The following is a 27,070-nucleotide window of genomic DNA, read 5'->3' on the forward strand; positions in this document are numbered from 1 at the left end:
TTTTGTTTTTTTGTTAATTTTTTTATAATTTAGATAATAAAAGTTAAAAATGTATTTAAAGATATTTATATAATAATAAAGAAAAAATTAAAGGATGGAGAGAGAAAGCAGTTAGCTGTTAGCCACAAGAAGGAATGCAGCCAAGGTCAGCAAAGCCAAGCAGAAGCTCCAACTAGTAGCAGCTAGAGCAAGAGGTGAGAAAAGTGACATAATCGTTTATGTCACTAATTTTTATCCCTTTTAGCAAGCCAATGGAATTGTTTAGACCTTATCATTATTTTTCTTTTACATCTAAGGGTAATTTATTTACATTTCTACTATTTTCTCTGGAATTTTCCTAGGCATCAGCCCATAATGGTGACAGTACAGCAGGTGAAACATCTGTTTATCTTTCAGCAGCCCTTATCCTTTGAGTTACAGTTCCTTTTGAAAAGACTAACATGTGAGCTAGTTAGCATCTTCTTTCTTTTTGCATAAGAACCAAAAAATAAAACCAAACCCCACCCCCGCCCCCACCAAACAATAAAAACAAAAAAAAAAAAACCAAACAAACAAAAAAAAACAAACCAACAACAATAAAACATTTTATAGAAGGATACACCAGTGTGTTGCCCTAAATAAAAAATTTTAGCAAATCAGAAACTAGGACATTGCCTCATAATTATTTACTGTGATACTACATTTTTACAGAGATAAAGCTATGTGCATGGTGAGGTCTTTAAATTTACTGACCTTTGGGTGGCTTTGTCCATGTTCTCATTTATCTTTCCTTTTCTCTTAGAGAGTGTTTGTTGGGTTTTCTTTTTTCTTTTTTTCCACAGGAAGAGAGACAGCAGAGTTCCTGGAGGAGGCTTTAAAGCAAAACTCTTGAGCATTCTCTCTGCTCACAGATTAATTGCAGTTTCTTTTAACAGCTCCCAAGCCACACAGTCTAGCCCCCTGTTTCATGTGTGTAAAACACAGTCAATGTTCAAAGTTAAAAGCAATAAACATGGCTGCAGTGTATTTACAGAGCAGCACTTACAAACTTCCTTACTGTGTGTTCTGTGCTGTAAAAGGATTGATTGTAAGTCCAGAGATCACCTAAAAATACCAGTTTATCCAAACTGAGATTGGTCTCAGTGGGTTAAAGCAGCCAGTCTGGGGAAATGGAAGAATCTCAGAATCATAGAGTGGTCTGGGCCAGAAGGGTCTTCCAAAGCTCATCCAGTCTGACCTCCCTGCAATCAGCAGGGACATCCCCAACTAGATCAGGCTGCCCAGGGCCTCCTCCAGCCCCCTTCAGATCCTGGAAGGCCACAAGAAGGTCTCCTTGAATCCTTCTCTTCTCCAGACTGAACAGCCCCAACTCTCTCAGTCTGTCCTCAGAACAGAGCAGCTCCAGCCCTCTGCTCATCCTCATGGCCCTTCTCTGGACACCTTCCAGCAGGTCCTTAAAATATTTGCACTTAGAAAATACACATCCACTTTCTTCTCAAAAAAAGGAACCATCCTAAATAAATATGTTTTTTTTTTCAAACTACATGAAGAAAATTTGTAAGTAGACTATTTGAAAACATATTTCACATTCAGCTGCCAAAAGTCTTTCGGGAGAAGTAAAAAAAAAAAAATACAAAAAGCAGATTTTCATAGAATGGTCCAGGCTGGAAGGGACTTCCAAAGCTCATCCAGTCTGACCTCCCCGCACTCAGCAGGGACATCCCCAACTAGATCAGGCTGCCCAGGGCCTCCTCCAGCCTCACCTTGAACATCTCCTCTTCCAGTGTTCCACCACCCTCAGAGTAGAGAACTTCTTCCTCACATCCAATCTCAATCTGCTCTGCTCTAGTTTGAAGCCATTGTCCCTCGTCCTGTCCCTGCAGGCCTTTGCAAACAGTCTCTCTCCAGCCTTCCTGGAGGCCCCTTCAGGTACTGCCAGGCTGCTATGAAAACTTTGATTCACAGTTTCTTGCATCACAAGCTCCTCATTCATACCTATGCTTTTATGCTACCCTTCCTCCTGGGGACACTCCATCCCCTCCCTGCAAAAAGCAAGTTACTTTCAAAAATTCCTTCAGTTTTCTCTTGGTAAGGCCATAAGGAAGTAAAGCACTGCCACCAGCCTCGTTATCTCTGCAGCTGCATTCTCCCTGCATCAAGGGTAGCACTGAGAGTAGAGATGTATCAATGGGTGGCTGTGGCTCCTTTGCTGATGGGCAGCAGAGAGGTTCTGCATCCAGGGCAAAGTGCTGCATCTTCTCACAGAGCTGAAAGTCCAGCCCAGCAGGGCTGTGGGAAACACAACCAGGACATCTAGGAGATACTCTTATCATGATTTCTTTGTCCTGCTTTCAAACTGTACAAATCAGGATTAACACATATGCTGGGGAGAATAAAAAATGAAATGAGAAGGAGAAATATTCTCCTGCAATACAAACTACAAATGACAAGTCAGTTCTAAAGCCTTCAGTTTAATACTTTCTAAGATCTATTTTGAGAAGCTGCTAGTGGTTGGGATTGGCTTGGAGTTTTTAATTAAGGCTGCTATTTAATATCCATACTGCACCTGTGTCTACAGAAGCCAAGCAAACTGATGCCCCAAAATTCTGGGCACTATTAATCATCTGAAATATATGTGCAAAGTGGGTTATTAGTACTTCCTAATTCTGACTTCAATATTTTAGTACATATCCAGTTTCCTGTGCTCAGGAACAGTGAAGAAAATTATGTTTCTTCAGCTGGCAGAGATTACATTGCAAACTGGGATATTTCAGTATCTGAGACCTTGTCCTCTGCTAATATCTTCTCTTATTACTTTGACTCAGAAAGAACTCAGCAGTTGTTTTATTTACATAGCCTAATTATTGCAGTTGTTCTGTCTGGAAGTCAGAGCATTATTGCTGAATGTATTGATACACCTGCTACTGGCTTGGCTGCTGTGGAGTAGGATTTCTGCTTACACAAACTTAACTATTGTGTATTTGTGCATTATGCCACTGCTAGGAGTTTCACTTTTGTGAAAAGAAAAAAGAAAAGAAAAGAGAAGAAAAGAAAAGAGAAGAAAAGAAAAGAGAAGAAAAGAAAAGAGAAGAAAAGGGAAGAAAAGAGAAGAAGAGAAGAGAAGAGAAAAAGAAAAGAGAAGAAAAGAAAAGAGAAGAAAAGAAAAGAGAAGAAAAGAAAAGGAGAGGAGAGGAGAGGAGAGGAGAGGAGAGGAGAGGAGAGGAGAGGAGAGGAGAGGAGAGGAGAGGAGAGGAGAGGAGAGGAGAGGAGAGGAGAGGAGAGGAGAGGAGAGGAGAGGAGAGGAGAGGAGAGGAGAGGAGAGGAGAGGAGAGGAGAGGAGAGGAGAGGAGAGGAGAGGAGAGGAGAGGAGAGGAGAGGAGAGGAGAGGAGAGGAGAGGAGAGGAGAGGAGAGGAGAGGAGAGGAGAGGAGAGGAGAGGAGAGGAGAGGAGAGGAGAGGAGAGGAGAGGAGAGGAGAGGAGAGGAGAGGAGAGGAGAGGAGAGGAGAGGAGAGGAGAGGAGAGGAGAGAAGAGAAGAGAAAAGAAAAGAAAAGAAAAGAAAAGAAAAGAAAAGAAAAGAAAAGAAAAGAAAAGAAAAGAAAAGAAAAGAAAAGAAAAGAAAAGAAAAGAAAAGAAAAGAAAAGAAAAGAAAAAGAAAAGAAAAGAAAAGAAAAGAAAAGAAAAGAAAAGAAAAGAAAAGAAAAGAAAAGAAAAGAAAAGAAAAGAAAAGAAAAGAAAAGAAAAGAAAAGAAAAAGAAAAGAAAAGAAAAGAAAAGAAAAGAAAAGAAAAGAAAAGAAAAGAAAAGAAAAGAAAAGAAAAGAAAAAGAAAAGAAAAGAAAAGAAAAGAAAAGAAAAGAAAAGAAAAGAAAAGAAAAGAAAAGAAAAGAAAAGAAAAGAAAAGAAAAGAAAAGAAAAGAAAAGAAAAGAAAAGAAAAGAAAAGAAAAGAAAAGAAAAGAAAAGAAAAGAAAAGAAAAGAAAAGAAAAGAAAAAGAAAAGAAAAGAAAAGAAAAGAAAAGAAAAGAAAAGAAAAGAAAAGAAAAGAAAAGAAAAGAAAAGAAAAGAAAAGAAAAGAAAAGAAAAGAAAAGAAAAGAAAAGAAAAGAAAAGAAAAGAAAAGAAAAGAAAAGAAAAGAAAAGAAAAGAAGAGAAAAGAAAAAAGAACAAACCAAAATAGTTTTTGTCAAATCTCTGCCTAAAACTTGTGTATTTAGGACTTCTGAAGATTTTTATTGAACATAGAACTCTCAATGACTTCCAGAAAGGCTTATCTTCTTTTACCTGAGTTTGGAGACAAATAACTGATGCTACAAATTTAAATTTGCTGAGTATTGTGCACTTATCTTGACATGCAGGGTTAGGAAAGATGAAAATCACTATGGAAATTCCACCTCACAGTCTATAACTTTCCTATAAGTACAGCATGTAGGTTGTCAGGGACTAGCCTGTGGCCAAAGTGTGAACATTCAAAGAGACAACAGAATGTTCCAAATGGATATTATTCAGTAGTTCCAGTGGAGTTTATTGGAAGTAGTTACATATTAAACTTGCATGATTTTTTTTCTTCTTCACCTTCTTTTGGTTTTCTTTCTGTTTAATCCAGGAAGGAAAAATCTCATGGCCTTGAATATGATAATGTTAATGAATATGCTAATGATAATTTTTGGGGCTCCCCAGTTCCAGAGAGACAGAGACCTGCTGGAGAGAGTCCAAGGCAGAGCCACAAGGATGATTAGAGGACTTGAGCATCTCCCCTGTGAAGAGAGACTGAGAGCCCTGGGGCTGTTTAGTCTGGAGAAGAGAAGGCTGAGAGGGGATCTGATCAATGTCTATCAATAGCTGAGGGGTGGGTGTCAGGTGGAGGGGGCCAGGCTCTTTTTGGTGGTGCACAATAATAAGCCAAGGAACAACAGGTACAAGCTGGAACACAGAAGATTTCACCTCAGCATGAGGAGAAACTTCTTCACTGTGAGGGTCACAGAGCACTGGCACAAGCTGCCCAGCGAGGTTGTGGAGTCTGTTTCTCTGGAGACTTTCAAAACCTACCTTGGATGCATTCCCTAAGTGATCCTGCTTTGGCAGGGGGCTTGGACCTGATGATCTCTGAATGTCCCTTCCAACCTCTGATGTCCTGTGATTCTGTGAATGGTTTTTAGAAATGTATCTTCCTCAAGACTGTACCGGTTTTACTTGCTTTGGTTTCATCACTGCCTTTGAAGATTCCCTTAACATTCTACAGCTACTTATATCACCTACATGTAAGGCCTGGCACAAGAGCTAAAGCTACAAAAATGTATGGCCAAAGCACAACACTGTTCTCATTAGCCATGCATTCACCCACCTACATTCATGCACAAGACTGGAGCCTTGACTCAATTATTTTTGCAGGCATTATTTTGTATCTTTGTAATAAAAAATAAAACAACTGTTTGTTTTTTTTTCTTTTTTTCTTCACAGCATCTGTTTCCAAGGAGTGTCCTCAGCTGAGTGATATGTCCTCATTTAATATAATATGGGTGGTTTATCCTGAGATTCTTTTCTTGCATCAGTATTTGGTATGCTCTTGGAAGCCAATCCTGTGCAGATGCACACACTTGCTACTTTGTTTTTGTTTTGTTTTGCAGGTAATATCAAAACTATCAAGCAAGTCAACGATATCTCAGGTATGTTACATTTGGAATACACAAGCTTGACTTCAGAAGATCCACACAGTTAGTTGTGGCCAGAGTAAAGCTGGGAAATCTCCAACAGACTGCTGTGATTTCAGAATGAGACTTCAAAGAGCATCAGGCAGCAACTTCTGCCAGTGTCTGTTTTATGAGCACAGATGTCATGACCTTTTCTTTCAGGTGTTGGATGTGGCTATCCTACTATAGCACCTAAGTACATGATGACCCAAGTCAAAGTTTTGACTGTGGCTAAGGTTCATTGTCTGTGGAGTATAGGCTGCATCCATGACAGATCCTGTACAGCTTGACAGTCATGACAGCCTTCAGATGACTACTACATATGACAGCAAAGATGTCATATTTTATAGAGACAGATCTTTTGCTACTGTTTTACATCCTTATCTTTCCACATGTCTCAGATAGATGGAAAGGTGTTGTAGTGTGGTGGGCTGAAATTCCCCTCCCCAATTAGCAACTCCAGGCTAACTCAGTTCAGAAGGAAATGAAGCTGTATTTACAGGCAAAACTACAATCTATGATGAAATGCAATGGGTGTGAACAAATATACACTATTCACAACATTTACAAATATGTACAACTGACAGAAAAAAACAACAAAGCCCCCATGGCCTCAGAGGGGCCCTGCTTCTTCCCCCTCCCCCTTTCCCCCCTCCCAGAACTAGCAGACAAAGGGGAAGAAAGCCAAGAAGCAGAGAGGTTGTTAGAAACTTAGCTTTTCAAGGTCAGTACGCAGGTGTGTGTGCTATCTCCCAAAGCCAGAAGGAAACACAGACTGCCCAGAAGAGAGACACCAGACAGAAAGAGACTGCCTGTACCTTGTCCCTCTCCAGCAGATCCCTGTCCCTCCTAAAGCGGGGAGCCCAAAACTGAACACAGTACTCAGGATGAGGTCTTACCATGGCAGAGTAGACTTGATGCTCTTAAAGGTCTTTTCAACCTAAATGATCCTACAATCCTGTAACCTTCAGGCTTGATCTGAACTAGTGTGGGGTTTCTACACTAGAAATGGTTCCAGATGAAAATGCTGAATTCTATGAATTACCAGCCTCAGTTCTTTCCCTTGCTCCAGCAGGAGTCTGAGAGTGTAACATGCAACAGAAACTGTGCCTCAGTAAAGCAAGACTAAGCCACTCAAGTGTACATATGGCACATGGCTTGTAAGAACAGTCACCCTTCTTGGCAACAAAATATATTGCAACAAGTTCACTGGCTAAGTGACTAGTGACCTTCTTTTGATTTGTTTGCATTTTTCTCATATATGCACACAACCATATTTGAGGATGGAGGCCATGGATGAGTTTCAAAAGAGCTATCAGGAATAAGAAATGAAGGCTGTGCTAGATCTGGTTTTGTTTAAGGATGATCATCAGAAGAAATTGTGTTTCTGTAACATCAGGCTCTGAATTTTACACTAGCATGTGTTACCTGCTGTTTTAGGCAGAGCTCAAGGGAAATGGAAATATAAAGAAAAGACTCCCTTCAATTGTGGAAGATGAAGATGAGGATGAGGTTGAGGAGGGAGAAGAAGAGAGCAGCACTCTTTCACCGATTCACACAAGAAGCACAAATTGCTCTCAGCAGAAGAAGGGTGGAAGCAATAAAAGCCAGCTAGGGAGAAACTTGAAGCAGCTGGCCTCAGGAACAGTGCCCTTTCATTCACCCATCCGTGCTTGCAGTTCAAACCCCTTAAGAACCAAACATGAAACAGAGCTCCATTACTACTCCAGGAGGAAGGAGAAAAACCTTAAATTGCACCTTTCAGCGCTGACCACCAGTGGTCCACCTGACCTGAGCCCAAGGTAATAGTTATGAACACTTCTTTGCTATCTTGTAACTCCTATTAAAAAGATCATTACTCTAACAACATATTTCTTCACCAGTTTATACTTTGGCTCATCCCACAGAGAAGGAAAAGTCCTCTTACTGTAGGAACTATTACACACTATGCAGACTGGTATGGCTGTAGGACTTCATTGTGAGATAAAGTAATTCTCCTAGTGAAAAGGAAAAGCATTGAGCAATTACACAAATTGCTGTCTGAATAGTCTGGCTTCATGTTATCATTTTGTCCATATAATTATGTGCATTCCCACAGCAGCACTGTGAAACATTTGCTGTCCCTCACAGAGACAGCAATTTAGAAAGCAAGTCAGTGAGAATACAGCATAGCTGTGCAAGTACAAAAATTACTGGAGTAGAGGACTACAATGGAGGAAAACTACTGACTGGCAATTTGAGAAAGTGTTCAGAGCTTTTTTTTTTATGCTAAAGAAAAGAAACCTGATCATGTAAGTGATGTAAAAAGCAAATATGGAATTGAAAACCAACCTGGTTTGCTGTGACTTTTGCCACAAACAAAAGTCACATCAGAGTTTGTTGTGGCATTATTATTTTACTTGTGTGTAACATCTAAGGTGATTTATGGGTCTTCTCTCTAAACTGCTGCAATGTAATAATTAACTGGTAAACTAGAGCTTTGGGGATGAGTTCTTTGCAGAAATCAGAATCACTTTCTCACATTTGATCAGTGCAGTTGCATTTCAAATAGCAGCTATTTTGAAGCTCTTTTAGTTTTGTCAATACAGGGGAAACTACTGCATGGAAAACCAGCTTCTACACTAGCAAAATTGAAATGCACAGTGGCTGTTTTCTCATTTCTTTCATAGATCCTATATGGATTTCATTCAGGTCAGCCCTGACTAAAGGTCATTATCATTTGCATAACATGCAGTCCTTCAGGGAAAAGCTCCCTTCCATATTTTCTGATGAAATGTAATCTTGCTCATTATTGTTCTGCAAATATGCTGGCAGAAGTTGGCACCCAAGGCTGCAAGGGAAAATGTGAAACAAGTATTGTTATTTATTTATATATATATATATTATTGGGTGTATATATATAGTGTGTGTATATATATATATATATATATATATGTGTGTGTGTTATTGTTTCCTATTTCCATTCATAACTTTGCAACTGCAGAATTAGCCTGCTAATAGGATGGAAAATTGGCCCAAGACTGATGGGTTTTCAGACTTGGTTTCCACTCAAAAACACCACCATATTATTTTCCAGAATTAGTTTATATTATTTGGTTATTTAAACAGACAAATGAAAACACTTTGAAAAGAGCCTTAAATGTTTCATAGTAAGTATTAAAGTGAAATTAAGCCCTTAAGTAAGATCCTCACTTTTGCTCTTGGACAGTAGTGTAAGGGAAAAGCAAGATTCACACGATCACAGGATGTCAGGGGTTGGAAGGGACCTCTGGAGATCATTGAGTCCAACTCCCCTGCCAGAGCAGGACCAGAGAATCCAGCACAGGTCACACAGGAATGCATCCAGAAGGGTCAAAGGAGACTCCACAACCTCTCTGGGCAGCCTGTTCCAGTGCTCTGTCACCCTCACAGTGAAGAAGTTCCTCCTGATGTTGAGGTGGAACCTCCTATGCTGGAGTTTCTATCCATTGCCCCTTGTCCTATCACAAGGTACAACTGAGCAGAGCCTGTCCCCTCCTTCTTGACCCCCAGCCCTCAGATATTTATAGACATTTATCAGATCCCCTCTCAGTCTAAACAGCCCCAGGGCTCTCAGCCTCTCCTCACAGGGCAGTGCTCCAGTCCCTTCAGCATCCTGTTAGTCCTCTGTTGGACTCTCTCAAATGGATATCTAACCCTCTTGACCTGGGAAGCCCAAAACTGGATGCAATATTCCAGGTGAGGTCTCACCAGGGCAGAGTAGAAATGTCCAGTCAGTGAAGTTGTGAGGTGTACAACCATGCTTTGTCAAGAGAATATGTTTTGCCTGTTAAGAAACATGTTCTGCTGTTAATGTTTCCTACAGTAAGCCCCCCAGAACTCTTCAGTAGTGCTTCTGGTTCTTTTCAAGTACACCATGGTGAAGGCAATAAGGCACAAGGGTTGGGTGAAATATTTCAGTAGTTCTTGGCACAAGGAATGGAGGTCAGCATCCTAACTTCGAGGACACAGTCATCGTTTTCTCAATTGCTTTTTGAGTACTGCCTCAGAAGTAAGAAATCATCAAAAAATAAGATAGTGTGAGTGATAACAAAGGCAGCTTTGGAAGGAGGCCACGTGGACAAGTGCAAGCTAGCCCTGACTGACTGGATGGAAGAGGTCACATGTTAAACCTTGGTGACTTTTTGGCTTTTAGGAATGGAGATGTGTGTGACTAAAATCAGGGCTGTACATGTGGTGGTTTAAGGTTCAGGGTACCTTTAAGAAGACTACACAGGTAAGCTAAAATCTAGACATATGAAATGCAATGAATCTGTATTTACAATTCAGAATAAAACAGATTCCCTTGTACAGAACTGCAACCTCCTCTTGGACAGCCCAGAATGTTGTTTGCAGCCTCCTTTAAACCAATGCCTTTTCCCTTCCAGCTGCCTCACTGACACAATATGAGCCAGCAGAAGGTCAGGAGAGAGATAAGGGAGCAAACCATGCAAAAGCCACAGAGAGAAGCAGCAAAAAGGGAAGAGTGTAGTTTGTGCAGAAAACTATATCCTAGTCAGCAAGAGAATGGAATGATACAGACATATCTATATTATTGTTTTGTGTCCTTGTTTTATTTACCTTTTTACTCAGAGATGTCCAGAAAGTTCCTGTTCCTGCTTATAACTAAGACACTAGGCTGAAGTATCAGCCTCAAACCATAGCATTTTGCTAATATGCTTTCTTTCTAGTCTGAATCTTTGACCACTTTTAAGAATGTAACATCTATAAATTCCCAGTCCTGAGCAGGTTTTCCCCTGTGCACTTTGAAGGCAGAGAAAAATATTAGCATTTTAAATCATTGGAAAGGGATATTGATGTTTAAAATTTGCTTTTTGAAGCAGTGCAGCCAGATGACATTAAATAGACTCTATAGTAAATTTCAAAGTAATCATTCAGGTTTTCAGCTGCAGGTAACAGTATAGGCCACAGGGCTTCAAACACCCCCTTTCAGTTTCATCTCATTCCAGAGGCTGGTTAAGATTGGAGGGAATATCACATCCTCCAGTTTGGGGTGCTCTTGTAGTAGTAGTAACACCAATAATGAGGTGCCTTGGGTGAGGGATGGTGCACAAGCCCCATTGTTGCTCTAGCAATGAGATTCCAGAAGTGCAGAGAGCAGAGAATCTCAGAAGTCCTTTACTGCAGTGTTGTCAAATTCCCAGCATTACAGAGTCTCAGAGTGTCCTTAACAGAAGTAGTCCTGGAAGCCCTTAACAGATGTAGCTAATAGAAGTCCCTAGAGAAGCCCTTGCCCCTCAAGCTCCAGCATTGCTCTGAGTAGCTGCTTAAATTCTCTTTCTTATCAATCACTTAACCAATAAAACCCAACCACATACGTAAGCTTTGTGCAGTGGCAGTATGTTAGCCAAGGAGGTTAATCTGAGGTGTGATTATTGCTAATGGAAAACTTTTCCCAATACCCTGCCACGATGACTTGAAATATTAAGAGGGCTGGAACACCTCTCCTATGAGGACAGGCTGAAAGAGTTGGGGCTGTTTAGTCTGGAGAAGAGAAGGCTTCCAGGAGACCTTCTTGTAGCCTTTCAGGATCTGAAGGGGGCTCCAAGAAAGCTGGGGAGGGACTTTTTAGGGTGTCAGGTAATGACAGAACTAGGGGGAATGGAGCAAAACTAGAAATGGGTAGATTCAGAGTGGATGTTAGGAAGAAGTTTTACACCATGAGGGTGGTGAGACACTGGAACAGGTTGCCCAGGGAGGTGGTGGAAGCCTCATCCCTGGAGGTTTTTGCAGCCAGGCTGAATGTGGCTGTAAGCAACCTGCTGTAGTGTGAGGTGTCCCTGCCCATGGCAGGGGGGTTGGGAGTGGATGATCCTTGAGCTCCCTTCCCACCCTGACAATTCTGTGATTCTAAAATCTTTTCCCAATAAGAGATGCCAGCATGTCAAGGAGGGGGCTTCTGCAGCATGTTCCAATCCAAGGGTGCAAACATGTGAGGAGGTTGTTCTTGACACACATGGGATGTGATTGTTTTGCTGTTCACAGCATGCAGTTGGCAGCTAGAAAGCATTTTGCAATCCTATACACTCTGCACGCGTCCCAGCTCTTGGTTGAGGAATGGTGGCTCCAACAAGTGAAGTCCAATGACATTCAGCTGGCATCATGAATATCAGGTGGTGACAGGACTGGGGGAATGGAATAAAGCTGGAAGTGGAGAGATTCAGACTGGATGTGAGGAAGAAGTTCTTCCCCATAAGAGTGGTGAGAGCCTGGAATGGGTTGTCCAGGGAGGTGGTTGAGGTCCCATCCCTGGAGGTGTTTAAGGCCAGGCTGGATGAGGCTCTGGCCAGCCTGCTGTAGTGTGAGGTGTCCCTGCCCATGGCAGGGGGGTTGGAACTGGCTGATCCTTGTGGTCCCTTCCAACCCTGACTGATTCTATGATTCTATGAATGCTCAGGCAGGATACAGAGCCCTAAACCCACTTGAAGAGCCAAGGAGGACAAGAATATATGGTATTTGAACAGAGCTCTACGTTAGATGGGTCTTTCAAGCCAACTACATCACAGACACCCTTTTGTCATCTGTTCTTGTTCCTCCAAATATTTTCAGTCAAGAAGTTTGCTTGAGTATATCCTTATGAGATGGAAACTCTAATTTCCATCACCACAAAGTTATCACCATTGATTAAGAAGTCAAGAACTTCTCTGCTTTAGCCCCTTCCACATTACTGTTTAACTCATCTGTGACTGTAAAAAACAATCTGAATTTGTGCCTGAAGGAAACAAGAAATTGATGCTTCACCTCTGTCAGTTGCCAGTCTTTGGAGTTACTTTCATTGACTCTAAAACTGTTCCCTTCGTAGCACAGTTTATTATAAGTTATAAAAGAAAATTCATCATTATATACAAGTTATTTGTTCTTTATATGTAGCACTTGATTATTGCATAAAATGCTGAATGATTTTTTTTTCCTTTGAAATTCTTGCCACTGCACATTGGAGGTCAACTGGAATGCATGAGAAGAAATAACTGACAAAAGTGTACTTTCTAGTACTTACATTTACTACCAATACCAGTGTAAAACTAGAACACTGAAGGTTGGTCTACACATTGCCCTATACTCAATTTGCAAACAAGATTGCTTGATCTTAGCTAGTTTTAAACAAATTTGGGAGTAGCTAGCCATCTGCATGCCAACAATGCTTTTATTCTGGTTTGCAGAGATGCTTTAATGATTATTTTCAGACTTAGGCTCTGCCTAAGCTGAATATAAGAACCTGTCTGTTATGTGCAGGGAGATGTAAACTTTATGAAGCATAGTGAATAATCTTTCATTTGTGAAGAAGAATGGGAACTGATTATTTTCAGCATGAAAAGCAAACTACATACAACAACAGGTTTTGTTAGGGAGTAGAATGTATTGCACATTCAGATTGGATGTTAGGAATAAATTCTTCCCCATAAGAGTGGTGAGACACTGGAACAGGTTGCCCAGGGAGGTGGTGGAAGCCTCATCCCTGGAGGTTTTTGCAGCCAGGCTGGATGTGGCTGTGAGCAACCTGATGTAGTGTGAGGTGTCCCTGCCCATGGCAGGGGGGTTGGAACTGGATGATCCTTGAGCTCTCTTCCAACCCTGACAATTCTATGATGCTATCAGTTTAGATTCTCTGTTCATGTTTATCACTTACATTGATTATTCAAGTAAGTTCTCAAGAAAAGTCAGTACTTCAGGAAATAAAAACTGAACGGACTAACTCACTAACTAACTAATTTCAAATTCTTTGTTTAGTACAGCTTGTCAAACTGTGTATTTCTTCCCCTTACTTCTGCTTCTTTAGCCTAAAAAGGAGAATGGACAATATCACATCCCTGCCAAAACATACCCATTCAGTTCCAGTTGGGCATGAGGCTCCTTCCAACCCAAAGAAGTCATGAAAATGTTGAAACTCTCATCCCTTCCTCTACCAGTAACTGTAATCTTTAGCGATCCACAAGAAGATAGAACAACATAACAGTTTTTACTTTTCTCTAAACTTAATGTTGTGCAAAATTTACCATTGCTTTAAAATGTGCCCTTTAGGAGTAATTTTGACAAGATGATTATCAATGTGATCTTTATGAAACTGTTTATGAAATTGCTTCATCACTCCAATTTTTCTCCACAGAATTGTTGATGGGATTGAAGATGGCAACCATAATGAGGAAAACCAAACCTTTGACTTCAGTGCTGAGCAGCTCAGGCAGGAATCCAGGTTATCTCCTACAATTGGGGGTGAGTTTTGCCTGGCAAAATAAAAAAAAATCATTCTTTAGAAGAAAAAACAATTTTCATAACAGCTTTTTGTTCCCCTTTGTCTCTTTGCTTCTCAGAAGTGGTAGAGATGGATTTAACCTATAACTGCACTTTCAGTACAATTTCAGTACCACTACTGGTACTGTAGAAAAGTACCACAGAGTCCCAAATGCCATTTGCTGTTTTCCTGCTGACAGTTACAATAAAACTGCCTGCAAAGGGTACTGTATTTTCATGCATTATCTTTTGCCAGCAGGATTGTAGCCTCATGCTCCCAAACTTCTGGGCATGGAAGGTACTAAACCCAAAGACAAAATCCAACATAAGCCATTCTCAGATCAACATTTTAAAACCTCCACTCATGAAGAGCCACATCCAAACCTGGCTTCAATTTTCATTAAGGACATTTGCAGCAGTGGAGGAGTATGGCAAACACATAGATTTTTTGTGAAAACCTTGAATGCCAAGAGGAAGTCTCCAAAAGCTGATAAAGTAACATCATAGAAGAATTCAGAATGGCAACATTGAAAAGAAAATATATAAGAAAGAAAGAGACAGAGGGGGAAACCTGTAGACTAACACTCAAATAACACAAGTAGTGCAGCTCAGACTAAGATTCTCTCTTTTACAAGTAAACAGTCCTCATAGTGTTATGTATTTTTCTTTTCCTGGAGGCTCTTAGGACACATAGTAACACTTTTCTTACCCATTATACGCTAGGTTTTGTTTTCATTCAATCCAAATGCAAACTAGGTAAGAATAACTTTGCTGTTTGGAAGTTCTCTCATTTACATGCATCTGAATTATTTTCAGAGTCAGAAATTGGTGCTGCTGTGCTTGTTATCAAAGCAGAAGAGACCAAACAGCAGATCAGCAGGCTTAATAATGAGGTAATGGGCTCTTGTGGGGGTGGGAAGATGTTAATGATGATTAAAGGAATGCTGAAGAAAACTCAGAAAGCTTGGGAATATGATCAATGAGTATGCAGATAACTGCAGATAAGTGAGTATGCAGATAAATGAGTATGCAGAACTGGATGTGATTGCTACATTTAGGGCAGTTTGGGGCTTTTAACTCTTTAAAAAATTAATTGTCAACATAACAGCTCCATAAAAGTGTGCATCATGTGCTGGAGCTAAAAATACAGTGAGGTTAGCATAGTTAGTGTATCTAATTTTGTTAGGATTCATCCTCTTGAATCCACATGCACTTCTTTTTCCCTCCTCTCATTCCTCATTGAGGAAAGCCTCAAGCCCCCCTCTTACAATTCTCCTTGTCTTGTTGAATGCTCTAGGTTTGGAGAATTTTACTGAAAGAAGTGTAGATCACAGGATCACAGGATGTAGGGGGTGGGAAGGGACCTCCAGAGATCATCGAGTCCAACCTCCTGCCAGAATCTGCCAGAATCTGCCAGAATCTAGTGCAGGTCACACAGGACCACATCCAGATAGGTCTGGAAAGGTTCCAGAGAAGGAGACTCCACAACCTCTCTGGGCAGCCTGTTCCAGTGCTCTGGGACCCTCACAATGAAGAAGTTGCTCCTCATGTTGAGGTGGAACCTCCTGTGTTGTAGTTTACCTCCATTGCCCCTTGTCCTTTCAGAGGGTGCAAGTGAGCAGAGCCTGTCCCCTTGACCCCCAACCCTCAGATATTTAGAAACATTTATTAAATCCCCTCTCAGTCTTCTCTTCTCCAGACTAAAATTCTCCAGGTCAGAGTTCAAAGTCTCAGGTCCCATTGACAACGTGTTAATTGATGTCCATTGACAACACTGTTATGATAGAAAATCATATTTCTTGTGCAACACTTTTTTTAAACAGTCGAGTCCTATTGGTTCATCCCTTTGGACTTTGAAGATGACAGGCATTTTAAAATTTGGAGATGTATTACATGATGATCCACAAGAGACAGCTGGAAACCATCTGGTGTGCTAGAGGCAAGCATCTTGTGGATTAACCAAACATTCTGACTGCAATAATTCTAGGCTTGTCATTGCTTTTCCAGTGAAAAGCAATAAATAAATCCTGGAGCAGGGCAGTATGTTAAAAAAAAAATAAATATATGTAAAAACCTCAAGAAAAAACAACCTCCCCAATGGAAGTGAATTCTTTCCATGCACAATCTTCATCTTTCCCTGACAACACTAAGCAAAATGCTCGCTCACACTGACATAAAAAAGGAAATATGATCACATGCAGTAAAATGCTAAAGCTTCTACACAGGGTAGCAGAATCTAAATCTTTTCACTGTGTTGAATGTGGTTCAGTCTTTTAAAATCAAGGAGGGACTTTTTCACTGTTTCACACAGCACAGTGCCAGTGAGATTTCAACTGAAATGAGAAGTGCTTACCTCTTAAGGCTTCTGTGGTCTCTCCTGGGCTAGAGGTGGGTTTGAACCACTAATTCTTGATTAAACAAGTCAACCTATATGTCATCAGACAAAAAAGAAATCATCACCAGCAGGTCCTTTCTCGTATTTCCACAGGAGTGTGACAAAAATGGGTTCATCTGTAGTCTCTGTCTTCTCCTCTAAGTGAGAGGAGGAGAATCTCTGGAGAATTCATTTAAGTACAGCCAAATTCTAGAGTCTTGCTAGCTTGGGGTGTGAGCCAGTTCTGAAAATAGTTGTACTTACTGTTTATTCATAGCAGAGAAAGATACCATTTTCTGATTACAGAACCTCATAGGACTTACAGAAGGTTTTAGAGCTCAGTGAGGCTCCATGAATAATTACAGAAAACCATACACCTTGTGAAACACTCCAGATTTACTCTAGCAATGTCTGTATTCAGCTTTGCAGTATCACTAAGATTAATTTACTCCACACTGTACAGAGTATCACAGAACATTAGAGGTTGGAAGAGAACTCAAGAAATCATTGAGTCCAACCCCCTGCCAAAGCAGCATCACTTAGGGGAGTCTGCACAGGAATGAAACCAGGTGGGGTTTGAATGTGTCCAGAGAAGGAGACTCCACAAACCCCTGGGCAGCCTGCTCCAGGGCTCTGTCACCCTCCCTGGAAAAAAGTTTCTCTCATGTTGAGGTGAAATCTTCTACGTTCCAGCTTGTAATGTGTTGTTCCTTGTCTTATTACTGTGCACCACTGAAAAGAGCCTGGCCCCCTCCACTTGACACCCACCCCTCAGCTATTGATAGACATTGATCAGATCCCCTCTCAGTCTTCTCTTCTCCACACTAAACAGCCCCAGGGCTCTCAGTCTCTCTTCACAGGGGAGATGCTCAAGTCCCCTAAGCATCCTCCTGGCTCTCCCTTGGACTCTCTCCAGCAGGTCTCTGTCTCTCTTGAACTGGGGAGCACATTACATAGTTACATCTACCATAGTGTAGTCATGTCCTGAAGGGAGGCTGTAGCCAGGTGGGGGTTGGTCTCTTCTCCCAGGCAACCAGCAGCAGAACAAGAGGACACAGTCTCAAGCTGTGCCAGGGGAGGTACAGGCTGGGTGTTAGGAGGAAGTTCTTCACGGAGAGAGATTTGCCATTGGAATGTGCTGCCCAGGGAGGTGGTGGAGTCACCATCCCTGGAGATGTTCAAGAGAATCCTGGCTGAGGCACTTAGTGCCATGGTCTGGTTGATTGGATAGGGCTGGGTGTATAGGTTGGACTGGATGATCTTGGAGGTCTCTTCCAACCTGGTTGATTCTATGATTCTATGTTTAAGACAAAGATTGTTGGTGATGCTTTGCACTACTTGGAAGGAGTCTTCTCTGCTTTCCAGGCTCATATCTTGTCTAAGTCCCCTAGCAAAGAAAACAGCATTCTACATCCTGAATAATCACAAGTCTTAACATTTATGTACATAGGAATTCTCAGTTTAAGATGACAATGCACGTGCATTAAACATGGGCAAATGTTGGCCTAGGATAAAATAAAATGCAATACAATGCAATAAAATTAAATAAAATATAATACAATACAATAAAATACAATACAAAAAATACAATAAAATAAAAGTCATGAGAAGCAATTCTAACCTGGTATAGATTTAGATTTCATGGGTAACATTCTGGGCTCAAATCCCAGAGACAGATTGGCCCAAGTTCTGCCATAGAGTAAAATTTACACTGAAAAAAACCCTGTGTGACTGTGAGGCTGCTTGATTGCATATTCTACTTGTATTCAAACATGACCCATCTGGAGTTTCTGGACAGTACTGACTTGGTACTATGAGGAGCCCTGCTGGATTACATTAGCTGTTCCTTGGGGGGGTTGTCACTAACCTTTAAGTCTTGAACAACACTTGTAAATTCAGTGCTCTCATCATTCCATCACTCAGTGATGGCTATTAATGGAAGATCATAGAATCAGTCAGGGTTGGAAGGGACCACAAGGATCATCTACTTCCAACCCCCCTGCCATGGGCAGGGACACCTCACACTAGAATTATGAGTAATGCTGGAGACTGAAAGAGTTGGGGCTGTCCAGTCTGGAGAAGAGAAGGCTCCAAGGAGACCTTCTTGTGGCCTTTCAGTATCTGAAGGGGGCTACAAGAAAGCTGGGGAGGGACTTTTTAGGCTATCAGGTAGTGATAGGACTGGGGGGAATGGAATAAAGCTGGAAGTGGGGAGATTCAGACTGGATGTGAGGAAGAAGTTCTTCCCCATGAGAGTGGTGAGAGCCTGGAATGGATTGTCCAGGGAGGTGGTTGAGGCCCCATCCCTGGAGGTGTTTAAGGCCAGGCTGGATGAGGCTCTGGCCAGCCTGATGTAGTGTGAGGTGTCCCTGCCCATGGCAGGGGGGTTGGAACTGGATGATCCTTGTGGTCCCTTCCAACCCTGACTGATTCTATGCTGCTAGCAATAGTTTGAAATGCCATCAGAGTTAGGAATTAACTTCTCCATTAAGACACACATCCTCCTCCTCCTCCTGGAAAAGGAAATAGGAGAAAACAGGTCACAAGTAGCCAACAGCAGCAAACTCTGTCCTTAATCCATTATCCAGTGGAGATCAGAAGACAATCAGCAAATGCAAAAATAACCACTTTCATGAAAGGCAATTGTATTACAACAGTTCAGTAGCTAGCTTAAAACCATTTCAGCTCTTTGGTGGGGGGAAACAAAGACATGTGTCTTCCTATTCAGCCATTCAATGCAGTTTGCTGTTAGCAAGGCAAAGCAAAGTTCCCCCAGAGAGAAATCTACCAAACAAGCCATACCCAGCTTGTGTAGCCAGTGGAGCTCTTGGCAGTGTTTTAGGCAGAGTATTTGTTTTGCCATTTTAGGCAGCTGCTGAGTGATTCTCCTCCTCTACTCAGCTCTGCTGAGACCCCACCTGGAGTACTGCATCCAGTTCTGGAGCCTCTATTACAAGAGGGATCTGGACATGCTGGAAGGTGTCCAGAGAAGGGGCACCAGGATGAGTAGAGGGCTGGAGCACCTCTCCTATGAGGACAGACTGAGAGAGTTGGGGCTGTTCAGTTTGGAGAAGAGAAGGCTCCAAGGTGACCTTCTTGTGGCCTTTCAATATCTGAAGGGAGCTACAAGAAAGCTGGGGAGGGACTTTTTAGGCTATCAGGTAGTGACAGGACTGGGGGGAATGGAATAAAGCTGGAAGTGGGAAGATTCAGACTGGATGTGAGGAAGAAGTTCTTCCCCATGAGAGTGGTGAGAGCCTGGAATGGGTTGTGCAGGGAGGTGGTTGAGGCCCCATCCCTGGAGGTGTTTGCAGCCAGGCTGGATGAAGCTCTGGCCAGCCTGCTGTAGTGTGAGGTGTCCCTGCCCATGGCAGGGGGGTTGGAACTGGCTGATCCTTGTGGTCCCTTCCAACCCTGACTGATTCTATGATTCTATGATTCTTTTACCATTTCAGATATTCTCTGCCTAATTCAAAGGAAAGTTCATTTACCTAAGAATGGAACCAACAGCAGACAGAGCCTTGATTTCACTTCTCAGAGTTAGTTGTGCATTGATTTTAGGGAAAATGGATGTACAGGTTTCCTCTAAGGAGGGTAGGCTCTGAAGTCAGCACTGCAATTTTATCATGCAGTGTGAGAGAAACCTGAACACACCTCACACATACAGCTCCACGATCTGGCTGCACAGCTGCTTACCCAGCTTCTTTATTCCCTCACCTAACCTTACCTCACATCTTGAGCCTGAATTGAGATCCAAGCTGATAAAAAGGAATTTCACTTTGGTTCAGTATTGCAAGATGAAATGGTATAGGAAAATTTAATCTCCCACCTTATTTATTCATTCGACCTAGTCTAAATACTAACTGAATAAAAAAAGTCATGATTTTCATTATAGTTTGATATGTGGCAGGCAAGGGAGTTAAGGTTCAGGTTCTTCCTCCTGTAAAAATGCAATTATCTAAGCAGTAGTTTCAAGATTAACTCACTGAGTACCCAACAGCAGGGCACATTTTCTTAGTTAAGGAAAGCTTGATCCAAAGACCTGCTTCAAATTAGCCAAAGCAAAAATTTAGCTATAGGTCTTCTGCCTTAGAAGTATGAACCCTTCCTTTGCAGACAACTGTATACTCAGCAGGTCTTTAGAATGCTCTTGTCTCCAAAGACTGGTCAAATGACTGCATCTAAACATTCAGGTCTTTCAGAGGCAGCAGGTCAAGGGAGGTGATTCTCCCCCTCTACTCTACTCTGGTGAGACCCCACCTGGAGTACTGCATCCAGTTTTGGAGCTTCTATTACAGGAGGGATCTGGAGGTGCTGGGATGTGTCCAGAGAAGGGCCACGAGGATGAGCAGAGAGCTGGAGCTCCTCTCCTATGGCAACAGACTGAGAGATTTGGGGCTGTTCAGTCTGGAGGAAAGAAGGCTCCAAGGACACCTTCTTGCAGCCTTCCAGTATGTCCAGTTTGTCACATTATCACTCATGCTTATTAAATTGGCTCAGGCACTTAAAACATGAGAGCAAATTGCTTGTGGAAAAGAAACTAAGCTTGTGACTCTTACAAGAACTTCAGATGTTCTGCTGAACAATGAGGCACTATCACTATGGGTGATAGGGAAAGGCTGTTGCTGATCAGCCTGAAGAAAAGACTGTAAGGAGGAAGAGACAGGGAAGCTGATGCTAATGTCAGCAGTGTAGAGTTCAGTTTGGAGAAGAGAAGGCTCCTAGGAGACCTTATTGTGGCCTGGAGAAGAGAAGGCTCCCAGGAAACCTCATTGTGGATTTCCAGTATCCGAAGGGAGTTACAAGAAAGCTGGGGAGGGACTTTTGAGTGTGTCAGGGAGTGATAGGACTGGGGGGAATGGAGCAAAACTAGAAATGGGGAGATTCAGATTGGATGATAGGAAGAAATTCTTAAGCATGAGAGTGGTGAGACACTGGAACAATTTGCCCAGGGAGGTGGTGGAAGCCTCATCCCTGGAAGTTTTTGCAGCCAGGCTGGATGTGGCTGTGAGCAACCTGCTATAGTGTGAGGTGTCCCTGCCCATGGCAGGGGGGGGTTTGAAACTAGATTATCCCTGAGGTCCCTTCCAACCCTGACATTTCTGCTGATTGGAATTATTTGGAAAATTTTCTATGGAAATTATTTATTATGAAAAATACTTTGCAGCCTGGTCCCCTCCAACCCTGACAATTCTGCGATTCTGTGATTATGTTTGGTTTAAAACAGAGTATGATGATCTAGGAATAATAATTTTCCTCTCTACAGGGACAGCTTTTCTAATACTGAGCTTGTTTTGTTTTTTTTTTCTTGTGTAAATTACCTATTTTGCGAATCCATAGATACTAAGAAGCCCAGAAGTGAAAATAGGAAACCACTAAGCAGATGTTCTGAGATACACAGACAGCCATGAGTCTAGATTAAAGCACCCTCCCATCAGTCTTCAATTGTTTGTATCCTACTAGGCTTTTAGGACTCTGTCATTTGCATGCAACTCCATGACAGGAGCATGGAAGTTCTTCTACTTTGATTCCAGATGCTAAACTCAAATCCAGTTTAAAATGCAGACCAGTAAATACTCAAAGTTTAGTCACAATTTTTCTCCTTCAGTTTACAACGTGCACATGTCCCTGCTCTCCGTTCAAACACATGATTCCATGCTCAGCTATTCAGGACATCTTGTGCAATGAAGGTAGACAAACTCAAATTTATTCATCCTGGTCCCTGGTTCAGGCTTTTAGATGCAAATCATAGAATCATAGAATCATAGAATCAGTCAGGGTTGGAAGGGACCACAAGGATCATCCAGTTCCAACCCCCCTGCCATGCCCAGGGACACCTCACACTACAGCAGGCTGGCCAGAGCTTCATCCAGCCTGGCTGCAAACACCTCCAGGGATGGGGCCTCAACCACCTCCCTGCACAACCCATTCCAGGCTCTCACCACTCTCATGGGGAAGAACTTCTTCCTCACATCCAGTCTGAATCTCCCCACTTCCAGCTTTATTCCATTCCCCCCAGTCCTGTCACTACCTGACACCCTAAAAAGTCCCTCCCCAGCTTTCTTGTAGCTCCCTTCAGATACTGAAAGGCCACAAGAAGGTCACCTTGGAGCCTTCTCTTCTCCATACTGAACAGCCCCAACTCCTTCAGTCTGTCCTCAGAGCAGAGAAGATCCAGCCCTCTGCTCATCCTCGTGGCCCTTCTCTGGACTCCTTCCAGCAGGTCCTTAAAATATTTGCACTTAAAGAATGCACATCCACTTTCTTCTCAAAAAAAGGAAGCATCCTAAATAAATATGTTTATTTTTTTCAAACTACATGAAGAAAATTTGTAAGTAGACTATTTGAAAACATATTTCACATTCAGCTGCCAAAAGTCTTTCAGGAGAAGTAAAAAAAAAACCAAAAAGCAGATTTTCATAGAATGGTCCAGGCTGGAAGGGACTTCCAAAGCTCATCCAGTCCGACCTCCCCGCACTCAGCAGGGACATCCCCAACTAGATCAGGCTGCCCAGGGCCTCCTCCAGCCTCACCTTGAACATCTCCAGGGAAGGAGCCTCAACCACCTCTCTGGGAAACCTGTGCCAGTGTTCCACCACCCTCAGAGTAAAGAACTTCTTCCTCACATCCAATCTCAATCTGCTCTGCTCCAGTTTGAAGCCATTGTCCCTCGTCCTGTCCCTGCAGGCCTTTGCAAACAGTCTCTCTCCAGCCTTCCTGGAGCCCCCTTCAGGTACTGCCAGGCTGCTATTAGGTCTCCCTGGAGCCTCCTCTTCTCCAGGCTGAACACCCCCAGCTCCCTCAGCCTGGCCTCACAGCAGAGCTGCTCCAACCCCCTGATCATTTTTAAAAAGCAAAATATAATCCTTAATACTAAAAATGCATGCACATAATGGATACAGTCATTTTCTAACTAGTACCAAGGAAATAATAAAATTGGTGAAGTTAACCAGGCCTTCAGTTTTACACAGGGGATGTAATCTGCAGGTTCAGAACTCCTATAAAGTACCTTCCCCTATCTTACAGTAATTAAAAACATGGCCTTTGAACAATTTCATAACTATATTATCACATGAGAGAAAAGCTGTCCCAATAATTCATTTTGGAAAGCATCAGTCATTCAAGAAATATGTGGCAAAAAAAAAATGAAGAAGTGACATTTATGATGATGAAAACTAATTACAACTAATCACAGAAGACATCCAGTAGGAAGAGACCTCAAAGCTCATCCAGTCCAACCTTCGACCCAGCACTGAAGGGTCAACACTATGACCAAGTCCTTAAGCACCAGGTCCTCAGACTGCTTAAACACCCCCAGGGACTGTGACTCCAGCACTGCCCTGGGCAGACCATTCCATTCCTCTCTGTAAAGAAACATTTCCTAACATCCAGCCTGAACCTCCTGTGGTGCAGCTTGAAACCATTGCCTCTAACCTTTTGCCTTTCAGCTATGTAATTTTAGCATAGAAATCAGGAAATAAAACAAGGTATGATGTGTGTCAAGAAATGAAAGCTTTCTGCACCACCAACACCAAGCTAACACTTTTTTTGGTCTACTGAGATTTGTAAAAATATTTTCCTTTTATCACTGACATTGATATTGCTGTAGAATCCTTCCCTTCTTGCTCACTCTGTCTCTCTGCTCTCATACTTTGATGATTAGCCTGTCCAGCTAATTTCTTTCTTTCTTTCTTTTAAAGTTAGCTTCACACCTTGTCTCAGTCCAGAGAAAGAGAGAGACTCAGTTGTTTTTTGAACATTCCTGTGTTGTGAAATTAAAGGCACAAACGAGGCCAAACGTCAAAAGCCAGGCTGTTTATTAACAGAAGGAGGGAGAGAGGGAGAGGAAAGATGGAGAAAGAGAGAGAGCAGGAAAGGAACTAGATTACCACCCACCCACTCCCCAAGAGGGTTTAGGTCTGAGGAAGGGAGCTGCTGCTTTGGCTGGGAGGAGATGTCATCCTTGTTGGCTTGTGCTGTCCTCCACTGCAGGAGGGGAGGGAGAGATCCCAAAGTCCAAGTCCTTCTGTGAGCAGCCTCCAGCATGTGGTGCCTTCAGTAAAGATGTCTTTCCTCTCCTCCAGGTGTTCTTTTCTTCTTAGCCCAGGCAAAACTTGGGGCATGACTTTGCTGGTGGTAGAGAGAGGGTTCCTGGACTGCTTTCAGGCTGGATGTTCATGGTGATGTTTTCTCTCTGTGTCTGAGCTGCTAAGGTTCAGTGTCTTTTATTCACTTAATGGCAGCTCCCCCTGGCCCACAAATGCACATTAATGCATTTGTGACTGCCAGGTGTGCTGTCAGTAGGCAGAGCTGACCCATCAGGCAAGTCCTTCACAACAATCTTATCTTTTGGTGCAACCTTCTAAGGAAGTTTGTGCCTGCAGGGGTCTGGGAGAGTGGGCCTCCACACCTCACCCCTCCACCTCTCACTCCTCTAATCCAGGCATCCAGGCACCAGGGCAGGTTAGGGGCTGCCATAATGGAAAGCAGCTTCATGGAGAAAGACCTTGGAGTCCTAGTGCACAGCAAGTTCTGCATGAGACAACAATGTGCCCTTGAGGCCAAGAGAGCCAATGGCATCCTGCAGTACATCAAGAAGTGTGGCCAGCAGGTCTAGGGAGGTTCTTCTCCCCCTCTACTCTACCATGGTGAGACCACAGCTGCAGTCCAGTTTTTGGCTCCCCAGTTCAAGAGAGACAGAGACCTGCTGGAGAGAGTCCAAGGGAGAGCCAGGAGGATGCTTAGGGGAGAGCCCTGGGCCCTGCTCTATAGCTTAAGGGGTTTGTTTGTGGTGGGTTTTTTTGGAGGAGGATTTCTTTTTATTTGTTGGTTGATTGGGGTTCTTTTAAGCTGGCCATGAGGCACACCCATAGTGTGTGTATAGATCTTATATGCTGTGGTGTCTCTTTTGCACTTTTCCTTGGTAGAAAGGCAATTGAGACCAAAAAAAAAAAAATTAATCAAGGGAAGAAGCCATGCATCACATTTTCTAATTGTTAACATTTTCTTTCAGCTTGTCTTTGGTTAGGTCTTTTCAGTCACTGATGAAGTGCCCAATCTCTAGCTGCACCAGCACAAGCAATTCCTAGGGAAGAGAACCCCCATCCTGTGTCCAGTAAATGGGAACAGTGCTGTTGATGTATTGTTGGAGCACAATTTGTGCCTGCAAATTGTATTTCAGCAGAACTCCACAGGCATTTTTCTATAAGTACTTCCTCAGACTATTCTATTAATGCCTCTGACTTTTTCTTTTCAGAAGTAGTGTGTAACATTTCTCTTTGTTGACTTTCATCTTACTGGTATTTAAAAGTGAACATGAATTCTGTTTAGCTAGTCAAACTAAACATTAAATAAACCCAGGTCAGGCTAGGGCTGCTAAAAGAGAATGGCTTGAAACACAGATGGATGACAGCAAACTACTGAGCATGAACCATCCCAACTGTGTGTGAATCCAAATCACACTTCTCAGTCAATATTTTCTCAGTTGGTTTTAGAGTGCCACCCAGACAGTAACATCTGAGCAGTCTTTTGAGAAAACACATATTACATCTAGAGTTTCTTCTCCTCTCTTAACCCAGCTTTCAGTTAAAGAAGAAAATTACACTATCACAGTATCAGAGTAGATCAGAGGCTGGAAGTGACCTCCAGAGATCATCAGGTCCAACCCCCTTGCCAACGCAGGGTAGTCTGCACAGGAATGCATCCAGGTGGGGTTTGAAAGTCTCCAGAAAAGGAGAAGGGAGGGGGGACAAAGGGGAACCTGTGGTTTATATAGCTGCCTTGGGGCCCTTTGTCCCCAAGAGGGGAAAAAGAGCTGAATCAAAGGTACAGGAGGGTCCTGTGATGTTGTTATGCTATATAGAGAGAGGGGTAAATATACTCTTTACATATTTATTGCTTTTGATACTGTCATATTTAGGGGGGTTTGTAAACACAATTCTATTTTTACTTCCAAATTCTGAGTGTGGTGAGATTGGCTTTCTGGGGCAGGTTGAATGTGTCCAGATTGAACCTGACCATGTCCAAAGAAGGGCAACAAGGCTGGGGAGAGGCTGAGGGAGCTGGAGATGTTTAGCCTGGAAAAGAGAAGGCTCAGGGGAGACTTTATTGCTCTCTACAACTACCAGAAAGGAGGTTGTAGACAGGTGGGGGTTGGTCTCTTCTCCCAGGCAAGCAGCACCAGAACAAGAGGACACAGTCTCAAGCTGCACCAAGGGAAGTTTAGGCTCGAGGTGAGGAGAAAGTTCTTCCCAGAAAGAGTAATTGGCCATTGGAATGTGCTGCCCAGGGAGGTGGTGGAGTCACCATCCCTGAAGGTCTTCAAAAAAAGATTGGATGTGGCACTTGGAGCCATGGTTTGGTTGCCAGGTGGAGTTAGGTATTAGGTAATAGGTTGGACTTGATGATCTCTGAGGTCTTTTCCAACCTGGCTCATTCTGTAACTCTGTGATTTCCAAACAAAACGTTATTGGGGGGATCCAATTCAACCCATAACAGACAGCACCCACACCCAGCGACAAAGAGTCATAAATTATCAATTTAGGTCTCACTTTTCTAGACTGAGTTTCATGGGCATTGTGTTGGCTTGAATCACCTCCATTTGACACTGTTTCCCACAGAATTCTCACGAACAAACTGGCTGCTAATGGCTTGGATGAGCAATGCTCTGCTGGATAAAGCACTGGCTGGATGAACAGGTCCAAAGAGTGGTGGTCAATGGAGTTAAATCCAGCTGGCAGCCAGTCACAAGTGGTGTTCCTCAGGGC

The 27,070-nt window shown here is 42.6% G+C and overlaps 1 protein-coding gene and 1 non-coding gene across 2 annotated transcripts in view; both read left to right on the forward strand.

The window, feature by feature from the left end:
- Nucleotides 1–27,070, forward strand: part of KCNH8 (potassium voltage-gated channel subfamily H member 8) — a 247,748-nt gene that overhangs the window by 215,174 nt on the left and 5,504 nt on the right. The window contains exons 12-15 of the mRNA XM_054384755.1: nt 5,600–5,638; nt 7,103–7,464; nt 13,806–13,912; nt 14,747–14,823. Of these exons, the coding sequence (XP_054240730.1) occupies nt 5,600–5,638; nt 7,103–7,464; nt 13,806–13,912; nt 14,747–14,823 (585 nt within the window). The remainder of the gene's footprint in view (nt 1–5,599; nt 5,639–7,102; nt 7,465–13,805; nt 13,913–14,746; nt 14,824–27,070) is intronic.
- Nucleotides 11,023–11,156, forward strand: LOC128970156 (U4 spliceosomal RNA). Its single transcript, XR_008489185.1, has one exon. It is a non-coding gene; the product is annotated as a U4 spliceosomal RNA (small nuclear RNA).

This window comes from Indicator indicator, chromosome 11 (genome assembly GCF_027791375.1).
Source record: "Indicator indicator isolate 239-I01 chromosome 11, UM_Iind_1.1, whole genome shotgun sequence".
In the NCBI taxonomy this organism is placed as follows: domain Eukaryota; kingdom Metazoa; phylum Chordata; class Aves; order Piciformes; family Indicatoridae; genus Indicator; species Indicator indicator.